This window comes from Strix aluco, chromosome 1 (assembly GCF_031877795.1).
Source record: "Strix aluco isolate bStrAlu1 chromosome 1, bStrAlu1.hap1, whole genome shotgun sequence".
NCBI classification, from domain to species: Eukaryota; Metazoa; Chordata; class Aves; order Strigiformes; family Strigidae; genus Strix; species Strix aluco.
In genome coordinates, this window is record NC_133931.1 from 159,415,686 (window position 1) to 159,428,952 (window position 13,267).

General features: G+C 38.3%; 1 protein-coding gene across 1 annotated transcript in view; it reads right to left on the reverse strand.

Moving 5' to 3' along the window:
* CNTNAP2 (contactin associated protein 2) overlaps positions 1–13,267 on the reverse strand; it is a 1,208,164-nt gene that overhangs the window by 629,710 nt on the left and 565,187 nt on the right. The window contains exons 5-6 of the mRNA XM_074842898.1: positions 3,508–3,711; positions 71–255 (exon numbers count right to left, since the gene is read on the reverse strand). Of these exons, the coding sequence (XP_074698999.1) occupies positions 71–255; positions 3,508–3,711 (389 nt within the window). The remainder of the gene's footprint in view (positions 1–70; positions 256–3,507; positions 3,712–13,267) is intronic.

Consider the following 13,267-nt stretch of genomic DNA (forward strand, 5'->3'; position numbering starts at 1 on the left):
TTTTCTCTGCTTATAGGACTTAACTTTATAAAGCCAATTTGAATGAAAACAAACAAGTTCTACTGTCTACCTCATAATCCAGATCCAGGTAATCAAATTCTCCATTGGTTCTGAAGTGCTGCATGTGTCTGTCCAGGGTGAGATTGATGTTTCTCCCGTGGCGCTCTATGATGATGGAATGCCAGTGGTGATCATCCAAGAGGCTGCCTGTCATCACGGATGTGTGGCCATAAATAGAGCCAAGCTGGTTGCTGCCTAAAATGAGAATAGAAACAACAGCAATTCTCACCTCATAGCAGTTAGGCAAACATTTTCCTGTTTCTCTGTCAGTATTTCACCTGAATCATACCAGACACACAAGAAGCTGGAGTAAGTCCATTCACTATGAAGCTAAGATCTGCCCAGTGGAGAGTTGCTGCCATAAATACAAATCGCTCGACCAAATACAGCAAGTATCTGATCAGTGAATGGTATAAACAGTTTTTTGTAATAGTAGTCATTTGGAGGCGAATCAGAGAAGCAATCACGACTTTCAGCTGTAAAGTTGTTTTCAGTTAGGGGTTTTCTGTGTTTCCATCCCTACACTACAGAAATGAAAAGCTGACACCTTTGGGCCAGGTCTTGAGCTCTCCTGGACCTGTACTGATATATGACTGCTGAGGAAGACATGGTACCAGATAACAGACACTTTGTAGACTCTGCCAGTATAGCTATACCAGAGAGCGTATAGGAAAAGTCTCAAAGCAGACTGAACTAACAGCAGTAAAAAATGTCTTCATAGAATCATAGAAAAGGGTTGGAAGTGACCTGAAAGATCATCCAGTTCCAACCCCCCTGCCATGGGCAGGGACACCGTCCACTAGCCCAGGTTGCTCAAAGCCCTGTCCAACCTGGCCTTGAACACTGCCAGGGAGGGGGCAGCCACAGCTGCTCTGGGCAACCTGTGCCAGTGTCTCACCACCCTCACAGGGAAGAATTTCTTCCTTCTATCTAATCTAAATCTGCCCTCTTTCAGTTTAAAACTGTGACCCCTCATCTTATTCCTACACTCCCTGATCAAGAGTCCCTCCCCATCTTTCCTGTAGCCCCTTTAAGTACTGGAAGGCCACTATAAGGTTTCCCCAGAGCCTTCGCTTCTCCAGGCTGAACACCCCCAACTCTCTCAGCCTGTCCTCACAGGGGAGGTGCTTCAGCCCCTGATCATCTTCGTGGCCTCCTCTGGACCTGCTTGAGCAGGTCCATGTCCTTCTGATATTGGTGCCCCCAGAGCTGGACACAGCACTGCAGGGGGGTCTTGCCAGAGCTGAGTAGAGGGGGAGAATCCCCTCCCTCGACCTGCTGGCCACAATTCTCTTAATGCAGCCCAGGACACGGTTGGCCTTCTGGGCTGCAAGTGCACATTGCTGGCTCACAGTCAGTTTTCCATCCACTAATACCCCCAAGTCCTTCTTGGCAGGGCTGCTCTCAATCCACTCATCGCCCAGCCTGTCCTTGTGCTTGGGATTGCCCCGACTCATGTGCAGGACCTTGCTCTTGGCCTTGTTGAACTTCATGAGGTTCACACAGTCCCACTTCTCCCGCCTGTCCAGGTCCCTCTGGATGGCACATCCCTTCCCTCCAGCGTGTCGACTGCACCACACAGCTTGGTCTTGTCGGTGAACTTGCTGAGGGTGCACTTGATCCCAGTGTCCATGTCACCAGCAAAGATGTTAAACAGTGCTGGTCCCAACACTGACCCCTGAGGAACGCCACTCTTCTGCTAACATAGCATATTTCAGTCTTTCCTCCTGCAGCAACCTTCCTAGTCTGGAAGTCAAACTACTAGCAAGAGTACAGTTTTGCAATTCTCTGCTGTGTTTTCCAGGGGATTTTGCCATTGCAGCTATACCAGTCAGAGATCACATCTCATTGCAATCCGACTGACATAGCTAAGCCAGCAAAGGTTGATAGCATGGATCTCAGCTGAAGCAGCAAATGACTAATTCAGCAGTAAGTTTAAAAAATTGCTGCACTGCCCAATAACTCAGTGCAATCTTCCATGTTCTGAATACATGAGAACCTAAAGAATTTCTGAAGCTGAGAATTTCTTACCATCAAGCAAGCCTGAAACTCAGACATTAAGATTTGTGCATGTTGATAACACATTCTAGCAAATCACACTTCCATGGTTTAAGAAATTACTCCCCTACAAATGACCATACTGACTTTTTCCTGAAGGCCATGGATCCTTCAACAGCTATTGGGTAAAAAAAAAAAAAAAAAGTAAAAAAAAATCCATGCATGTCCATAAGCCTCAGTTTCTTCAATACAAAGTCAAATCCAGTACAAAGTGAAATCTAAATCCAGCCCCCTGCCTCCTCACCCTTGCAGTATTTCAAACTAAGTCAATGGACTTCACTAGGAAAAATGAACATCCTTTTTCACTGATTTTGGTGCAAAGACAATACTCTCAGGCAGAGGAAGAATAACACCATAAAGCTTAACTTCTATTTATTATGTGAGTGTGTCACAGGGCCTATTCCCATTTATCAGCCTAGTGATTTAAGAACATCCCCATCAAGCTTATATATGGAAGCTATAACAGCTTATAAAAACAGACTGAAGAATATGGATAAACTGGAAATGAATGGGTTAGTATTTTAATTGCCATTAAAATTGTTAAAAATAGATAACTGCTGTAGGAAGATGTGCTTTCCTCCTCCTCATCTGCTCACATTGATCTTCAGAAAAAGAGCAGGAGAAAATGCTAGTGGAAATAATTACTATTCAATGTAAATAATGAACAGAATAATTTACTCTTCACACATCTATAAGAGAACTAAGGAAAGTTACTTAAAATCTTTTTCCAAAACTCTTTTGTTTGAAGGAAAAAGAAAATACCTGAAACAAGATGAATGTGGTTTTTTTTAATAGTAAATGTATTTTATAAATCTGGTCACTCATGCGCCTGTAGTCTTTCACTGGGAGGGAAAAAGGAGGCTGAAACTAGAGTAACATATACAGAATTCCATTATAAGATTTCCTGATCAACTGGTATGTCTTTTTTCTTTTCCTAGTCCTGCTTCTCAGAATCTAGGAATGCTGCCAAACCTCAAATTCATGTGGCCCTGTAGCTTCCCAGATTGACACTTTTTTTGCTGCAAGGTTCCTAAGAGTGACCTTTACTCCTCTAGCACCGATCACACTACCCTTCTCTCACAGAGAGTCACAGTTGAGGCCAAATATAATTCTAGCAAGGCTCTGTTTGTAGCAAGTTTCTAATGACAATATATTGCTGATCCTGTCATTCTGTATGATCTTATTTTCATGGTATCTCCCATGGAGTAAAAAGGAAAGAGTGGCACAGAAAAAAAACATATAGAAAGGGAATGAACAACATTTTCACCAAATTATCTGATTAAATGATGTGGCTTACCATATTACTGGGGAAAAAAATGATGTAATATTTGACCTAAAATTTTTGTGGAAGAGGTAAAAAGTACACAAAACTAAACAATCAAAGCATACCTAAATTTAAATTTAGAACAAGTTTGGCTTTCTTCAGTTCCAAGGTGATATAGTCTCCTTGCTGTCCTTCTCCGTGGAAGATTACACCTTCGCTTTCAGAGGTCTTAAATTTCAGAGAAATGACATCTTTCAGTGTTTTCATTTTCTTGTTCCTGAATCTGTATGGCAACACTACATGGCCATCAAAATTGATAACATCAGCCCCTAAAGGAAAAAACAAATAACATTGTTGATGAGCGATTATATATTCCTGTGGCCACGAGAAAAACAAAGATGCCATATGTAGATTGTACCTGAACGGAATAAAAAATGTGCAAGCATGATATGCACTGTAAATAGATTTTCTCTTGACCATAATTTAATACTATAAAAAGTAGGAACCAGGCAGGACATAAATTTAATACGTAGGATATAAAAAGAACAGATTCAGGGGGACAAATACTACAACTGTATTCAACATCTTTTGGTTTCTCTCAAATATAGTTGTTGCCATGCACACATTCCTAATTACAGTTGAAAAACTTCTGAGTGATGATTAATAAATCATTTGATCCCTCTTTAAGGTATCTGTAATACCAGTACAGGTATCTGTTAGGAGTGTAAACAGTAAAACATGAACCCAAAGAAATTGCATAGCAATTTTAAAAGATTCCTCAAACCGTATGTAAACCATAGGCATAAACTTTGTCTAGTTCAGTTTTATATGGAAATCTTGGGTAAATTGTGACCTCAACTAATTTTGATAGAAAAAAAAGTTCTTTCATTTGGGCTAATTTTTGTACCAGGTTTGTTTTTATTCAAAATCTGGGAGGAAAATTGAGGGATGCAATCATTATCATTTAAAGTCAATCCAATATTCATATAAATGTTGCATAATGACACTACAAAATTTCACGTTGCCTTATTTTCATGACTTAATCTCTACTCTAAAGAATGAGCCACAATTTTCCACAATTTTCTGAAGGCTAGATCCACAGTAAAAATAGCCACAGAACTTGATTCCATTCAACAGATACACTTCTGCTCAATGTTGAATCCTGTCTTTTAGCAGAGGTCAGTAAAAGATTGTAAACAGATATCGATCTCTAAAAATTTATAAAGATTTGTTTAAGAAATCCCCTTTGTAAACTGCTTAACCTATGATCAATCACCAGTGTCTTAGCTACTATTTGTATAAGTATTTCATCCTCACTATTCACAACTGATAAATTAAATAAGCACTAAGCAAAATTCTTAAAAAAGAATTAAAGAAAAAAGTATTTTCCAGCCGTATTCTTCAAAAACACTTCTGATTTGCATACCATATTAATACCAGTCATTTCATGCTCTGAATGAAGGGTGGCATTTTATTATACATTCTTCAACCACATCTGATTTTTGCCTACTGTGGGCTGCTCTTCAGTAGGCTGCTTGCAACTTTTTAAAATTCTTTACTTGTTTTTGCTATTATGGTAGGAAGTAATTTAAATCTTTCAGATCCCCTCAAAAACAGAGAAACAAACCCACTGCTGTTGTGTAATTAACACAGAAGAATCTGTAAAATGCCATTAAAACACTTTGTACACTATGTCTAAATAACTGCATACGTTTAAATTTGAATTTACATGGCCTAGATTAGCTCATTATGCTAAGACCTGTTGCCTTTGTTCTTACAACGTATGCCAAACACACATTTAAACAATGTTTACTTTCAACTGATCTAATATTTTACACCCTGATTCAGAGAAGAGCCTAAGCAACATGTACATTGATCCCTTTCTTGAGAATTTAGGAGCCACCAAAATGGTCTGCTGAGTCAATTTTTACTGCTGTTGTGTCCTCAGCTGCTATCAAAGAACTTCTTATGTGTAGCATCTGTACAGGTTGCTTTTTCACATTCTGTGATTTCCAGGAATGCTTTTCACAGTGATGTAAGAGCTATTTGAGTGTCAAAGAAGAGCATTCAATCAAGCTTCATGATGTTTAGCATTTATTTTCTAGAGAAAAGTATGTAAAACCACAACCAATATTTCATAAATGATTTCTATTTCATTGTTCAATCAAAAAATCCACAATCCATCTTGTATTCATCAACTAAAACACACCCAGTTGAGACTGAGACTTGCAGTCATGTTGATTAAATGCCTATTCATACATTCTTACATCATCGAGCATAGCAAGTTTTCAAATATAAAGACCAACACATTATGCTTCCATTATTCAGGATTTTCCCCACAAATCACTAGTATAATAAATAGTTCTCTACTACTTCCAGGTCATTTGTTTTGCTGACACAATGATTTTCTGCATGCTGATGAAGTATGTGATATCTGTTTATGGTTGATATAACCATTTGTCCTCTGTACATCTTTAATAAATCTGTATGTATAATCACAATATGCTCATTATCCTCAGTTGACACAAACTGTTGACTCTCTAGGGATTATTACAGATTGCAGAAATTAAGTACTTTGCTACCTTGCAGAAACTATGTTTACAGTTCCTAAGACTGATACGGAGGAATCATGACAGTGGACAGTTGTTGACCTACAGGTCCACCTAATTTATACTAAAGATGAAATTATGGATCTCAGCGCAGCATGGATCATCAGAGCTTGTGATTTTACTTCACAATGCTGCTGCTTTTTAAGATTGAGAGTTTTAGAGGTAAGTAATGTTTTCTGTAAACCAGCATCAAGTGTAGGTATTTCAGAGTCTACCTGAGACCAAAATGTAAGACATGCTATCTCATACTCAACTCATACTCACACATTGGCTCAGATACAAAGGCAAGTATTAATGGAAGGATCATTAAGCACGTCAAAAAAGCTGTGTTAAACTTGGAAAGTAAGTCTAATCACTCTGCTTGCCTTTTCAAGTTAGATCAGAAAAAAGTCATAGAAATAAACTTTCTCTATTCACAACAGTCAAAGACTCCACAAAATTCCTCCTGTGGGAGTCAAAGAGATCTAGAAGACTGAGGAGGCGGATTCTATAATGCAAGTTTCTTCATGTCTCCATAAGACATCTCTTTCCTTTCTAAAAGATTAATAGGCATATGCAATGCATTTCTGTTTCACACTAGTTTTTTAACATAGTTGAATCGGTAGCAGCTGACTGTCATCAAACAAATGGGTAATAGTCCCTGAAAGATTTGAAGGCTCTTTTCAACGGCCAAGATTTATTTATTCTTTTTAATGCCTAGACTTTTTCATGGATCACACTGAACCATTACCATGTCTGTGGAAAGGAAATCAAAGGGAAGAATTTTAAATTTCTGAATTTTTAGTTCGAACCATTTCTTCAAATTATATAGAACCATATGCTGAGTCTTCTATAGCATTCCCTCACCCTTAATTACCAGGCTAGAAATAACCTGTGCCATGTCAGTCTAACTGTGCCAAGCTGGTGAAGAGGGCTTTAAACTAAAGTTGCTGGGGAAGGGGAACTTCAATCCATCCCACTCCTACCAGTTTGATGCCCAGAGGCTGGAGAGGGATCACAAGGCAGCAGAAAAGCACCTGAAGAGCACCACAAAGGAATTCCAGCCAGTAAGTCAGCTTCATCAGAGGCCCAACTTAAATGCTTCTATGTAATTGCATGTATCATGGGGAACAAGAGGAGTTAAGAGATGTGTGCACACCTACAGGGCTACAATCTTATTGGCATTACAGAGACATGGTGGGATGACTCCTATGACTGGAGTGTTGGAAGGGAAGGACACAGGCTCTTTAGGAAAGAAGGCAGGGGAAATGAGGGTGGGGGGGTTGACCTCTATATCCGTGACCAGCTGGAGGACATGGAGTTCTGCCTGGGCGTGGGTGAGGAGTCAACTGAGAGTTTATGGGTCAGGATTAAAGGGAGGACAGGGACATGTGACTTTATAGTGGGGGTCTGCTACAGGCCACCTGACCATGAAGACCGAGCGTATGAGGCCCTCTACAGACAGATAGGAGCAGCCTCATGTTCACAAGCCCTGGTCCTCATGGGGGACTTCAACCACCCCGATATCTGTCAGAAGGACAATGCAGCAGGGCACAAGCAATCCAGGAGGTTCCTGGAATGCACTGATGATAACTTCCTTCTCCAAGTGACAGAGAAGCCAATGAGGAGGGGTGCTGTGCTGGACCTTGTTCTCACCAACAAGGAGGGGCTGGTGGGGAATGTGAAGCTCAAGGGCAACCTTGGCTGCAGTGACCATGAAATGGTGGAGTTCAAGATCCTTAGGGCAGTGAGGCGGGCGCACAGCAAGCTCCCTGGAGTTCAGGAGAGCAGACTTTGGCCTCTTCAGGGATCTGCTTGGCAGAGTAGCATGGGATAAAGCCCTGGAGCGAAGAGGAGCCCAAGGGAGCTGGTTAATATTCAAGGATCACCTCCTCCAAGCTCAGGAGCGATGCATCCGAACAAAGAGGAAGTCAGGCTGTGAGAGACGACTTGGAAAAATAGGTCACTGGTGGGATTGACGCAGGAACCCAGACTGGTGATCTCTATTTCTCTATTCTCTTCATCTCCCTCCTTTCCTTTTTCCCCTTTTCCTTCACTACCATTAAGGAATGCAAGGCATACTGTATTGCTTGCCACAACTTGTTATATACCTAGCCAGTTATTGTGTATCCAATTAGTACATTGTGGGAAGTTAATAAATGTCTGGACTTTGAGAGTTGCCTCACCATTGTCCACTCCGTTGGGGATTTACGAATCTGACTCACTTGTCTCCCTCATCTGAGCGGGATGTGACACAGGCAAAAATCCTTAAGGTGTCCCTTCCAACCCAAACCATCACGTGATTCTATGATTCTATGTATACCTTCCATTACTGTCACTACTGACATCACATAACTGGAAGAACCAGTTCTAGACAGTTCTTGCCAGTGGAAAGAAGGGAAGCAGGTAGACAGGTATGTTATTTGCACAATAATCATGCAGCCTCTGTTCATCTCTGCTTCTGATTAGACAACAAACTAAGTCACTCTGACCCAAAGGTGTCAGATTTGTTGTTAGCCATTGAGTTCTGCAGCGAAATAGATTACAACCACATAACTTGAGCATACCCCCAAACCTTCCTAAACCTGCAAAGACTTTTGATGAAATTATAAACTTTGACCCCTTTACTGTTTATGCCAACTAAATGGTGAAGAAATTTTATTCAGTACATAAAACATGATCATTGCAAATTTACTGCAATATCTCATATTTATTAGTATATAATATATATCTCATGTATATCAGAATGAAGCAATATAATTTTCTTTATAAAGCACACCTTACAATACACATTCCAATAATAAATACATATTGAGCTCTACGTGCACCTAAAACTCTCAGCCTGATCTGATTCTTCTGAATGACAAATTCCAACAATGTGAATCATCTCAAAAGTAAGTATCAGAATGGCATGTTGCATTTGAGGTGCAAGAAATCCATTAAAAAGTTATCAGCATGCAAGGAGGACACATTTTCTCAGGCACAGATGCAGATGTTGCTCTCAGAAATGAGGCCACCCTAGTTCGTGTTCTGAGTCTGTATTCAGAAGCAACAGTATGCGATTTCAGAGGTGGGGTTATCTTCTATACACTCACGACTCAAGTAAATATATTACTTCTGAAATTTGTTTTGAAGAAAAAAAGAAAATGGTTAGAAAAATATTGTAAGAGAGATTATATCAACCTGTTGTTTTTGCTTGCCATACACTGTCAAGAGAGCCAAGAAATGCCTTCTTGAGATTTTTGTATGTACTTTCAGAAAACAACTTTTAGAAAAGCATTATATCTGTTGATAGAAAAAATATCTATGTGAAAGTCACGCTGTTATCAAAAAATCAGACTTCTACGTAAAGCAAATTTGCTATACAGATTATAGTCTTTTGAATCTTCATACAACTGCCTTGAACAAATGCTACAAATGAAAGAAAATTGATAGACATTACAGCTTAAACAACCTTTATAGCAAATAATGTATCATAAAAACTATGATTCCGTATAAAATGTCAGAGATTCTCTTCGATTAACATCTGTTAAATTTACTTTCTGAGGGTTATAGGAACCCCTCTATGGGGTATATCATCTTTCCCCTAAGGCCAGCTGGTACTACTTTGTAGCATCTGCAAAAGTTACCTTTAACAGTCAGGCATCTGACAGAGCTGATCAGGACTGTGCCTTGACTTCTGTGGGTTTGTGGATTCACAACATGTTACCCATGACAAGGTACAAAATGCCTTTTACACCAATGCCATTGTTGCAGTTATGCATACATGTTGTTCACATCATTCATTGAAGCAAATTCATTTTACACCCTTTAACAAAGCTGAGGAAAAGCAACATATTTTTTTCCAAAACCTGGCCCTGAATTGCTATGTTTTGAAAATCATTAAATTAAATAAAGAAACAGCAGTAATCTTTGATTAAGGAGGGTTTTTTATGCATAGCTGTGCTGGCAGCATGCACATGGGTCTGCATGATAATTCAATCACCAAAGATTACGTACCAATTATGTTTAAGAGTTATGATATGTAGACTGTGGTAATGACTTGTGTTACTTCTATGATGACACTCAGTTATTTAATATCATGATAATTACCACGATGCAGAATGGTACTTAAACAGTAAACCATATAATTCCTGTAATTGCAGTGTAAATATATAATTTTTCTCATCCTTAGCCACTCAACTACCAGCATTAGCAGGAAAGAGACCTAAGCCATAACTTATAGTGTGTTTACCTGCATTCAGAGAAGTTTGACTGTTCTCTGAGGCTACTGCCGCAATGGGGGAAGAAATATTTTTAAAAAGATAAAGTGTAAAAAAAGTGAGAGACAAAGAGGGAGAAAGATGAGAAAATGCAGAAAAGTGGGGGGAAAAGCAACTGACATAATTTTTTTAGAAAAATTAAATACGAAGTACAGCTCTCATTACTTTCAATTTGATCCCCCATTGGATTTTCTGCGATATGGATGGACTGAATAACACTGTTGATACCTTAAAAATATAACATCACTTTCATCTGGCAAAGAAGATAGGTTAGGCCTTATCCCAGTATGTGTCTGAGATGCCACATTAAAACCATTTAATTAGTTAAAATGGCATCACCACATTAAATTTTCCTATAAAAATCAATGAAGTCAGAAAGTCTTAAAAATATCAACAGGAAATTGGGTGACAAATTTGATCCCATTCCCAAGTCTCAAAGGAAAATAAGTCTCCAGTCACAGGTCTTCCTACCTATGCTTTTGTCCTGTACTACACATGCAGGATTTGGTAAAATTTGGTCATGGAATCAAGTCTGTGGAAATATATTTTATTTGGTGCTCCAAAATAATTAATGAATTATAAAGAAACTACTTCAAATCAGACTCAAGCTCCAGAACTTCTCTATTTCCTCTCTTTCTGGTGAGAGAAATATAACAATCCTCAATCACACTGTCTGAAGGATGAGGAAATGCTCCTTCAAAAAGACCTACAAAAACATTCCTGCTATCAGGCACAGTAAAATAACACTGATCAGAAGAAAGCAGACCAGCAAAGTACTTGCCAGAAAAATGCTTCCCATAGAGCAAACAAAATCAACAATATTAATTGCAAATTTATCATGTACACATATTTTTAAATCTGTACAGATCTCTGAATGATAGACTCTACAAAGCTTGTACAGAATATTTCACTGGGATTAAAACCACACAAGTTCTGTACTACTGATCCGCAGCCACCATAGGTGACATTTTCTCACTCTATTATCTCTATTTCATCTGCTTAAAACTTCTGTTTAGATTAAACAATTCTTAGGGAAAAGATCTTCACTTGTAGCATTCTTTTCTTACCTCATAATGTGAGCCTTTTATCTGGTGTATTAATACTATAGTAATTAATAGCATTAACCATGCACTGATCACCTATCCTCTGGAAACATCAGAGATGTATCAAAGCATCTTTGGCTGGGCCAATGTATTCCACATGTGTAGTTTCATTCATTGTAGCTATTAGTCATGTGTACTAAAATAGCATCATGACAAATATAACCACATAAACATTGTATTAATTTAACAGCAAAAATGAGGTTTTCTCCTAACAAAGCAAGGGATAAGGCTTAAAATTATACCAAAACCAAACTCTCATTTTGTTATTATTCACGATAAATTACATACACAGAAATTACTTCAGAAGACTGTAATCTACTTTTTCAGTAGTTCCAAACACTGCCAATAAGAGAGCACGTCGAATTTGCCACTGGAGTCTTTGCAGCTTGAATCTCAGTGGTACTAAGTTAGCTGAGCTCATGACATGGGCAACTGCTTTTACTCTCTTTTTCAAAAGACAATGCATCTGCCACAAAGATCAAAAAAAAAAAAAAAAAAACCAAACCCAAAAAACTAATACAGATATGGATGTATGTTGCATATACAATAATGTATACTTTTTCATATTCTAGAAGTGTACAGTGAAGGAAAATCAATTTTAAGTTTCTGCTGCCTGTCTAGCTTCCACCGCACTGAATCTGAATCTTGTCATTATCTGTCAGTGAATCCAACCCTAAATGGTGTCAACGCTTGAAAAAGAAAAAAAATACATTTCCTATGAGGTTTGGAATTTTGTTGTTGCTTTTCTTTACATTAGATATAACGCATACATGGCAACGCAGTATCAAAGTATCAAGGAGTGTTTTGTCAAGGTGTATTTTTAAGTCAATTCTTGGGTAAAAGGCACAAGGTTTGTTCTTATATTTTATATATCTGCCAGAAACTTCTGTGAGGAAATATTCTCTAAGGTGGTGAGAATGCTTTGCCATATTCTGAGTGCAATATCTACTGAAGATATGCCAATGGTGCTTTTCAAGTTTTCTCTGAATTTCAAGGCACAGGCATTTTTTCCTATTACTATTTTTTCCTATTATTATTGTCACTGTTGTTATTATAATGCCGGTATACTACTACTCATTTTGATAGCTCTTGTGCAAATGTCTGTAAACATGTGGCTCTTTGTCTGGGATAATTTAATGCCTAATAAAAAACAAATGCAACAAGTGAAATGGATAAGCAGTAGAAGAAAGATTAAAAGGAAGGAAAACAATATAAAGAAATGTAATCTAATGACCATGATTTGTTTTTTTTTTTTCTTTTTTTCAGTAGGACAATTGGGTTCCTTCTCTAATTTGCATAGCTATTGAACTACACTGCTACACAAGCTAATTGTTGCTGAAGATCATAATTTTGTGATGAGCATATACACCAGTGCAGTGCTCTGCAGAGTTACACCTAATTTCTGGTTTGTATCATGTAAGATAAAAATAGGTTCTCAGGGAAAATCTGGATGTCTGGAATGGCATTAGTTGCAGCATACACAGAAGAAAACACTAAAACATTTGAAGGAAAGCCTTGGGAATTCAGCCTAAGCCTCCAAATATGACACAAAATTATTGTCTTAAGGGTATTTGTAACTAGGATGATTTTTCAAGCACTTAACATTATGGTTGATGATTTTTTTCCTGCCAAATCTAATGTAACACGAGATTTTCAAGGAAATATTCTTTCATTAATTCTTCAGCTTTCAAAAAGACAACTTCATTCAAAAACCAAGTGGGAACATTTTTAAATATGCTATGCTTATACTATAAATTGGATAAATGAGGCAACGAACATGTTTATCATATACTTTGCAATTCAGCTTTAAGCTTATGCATCCTAATCACAGTTTACAATTAGACTATACTGAATTCCGTGCCCCTATAGTAGACTGCTAACAGTACCAGAGAGAACTGAGGTAAGACTGCAACTGAAGATAGTCTACAGCTC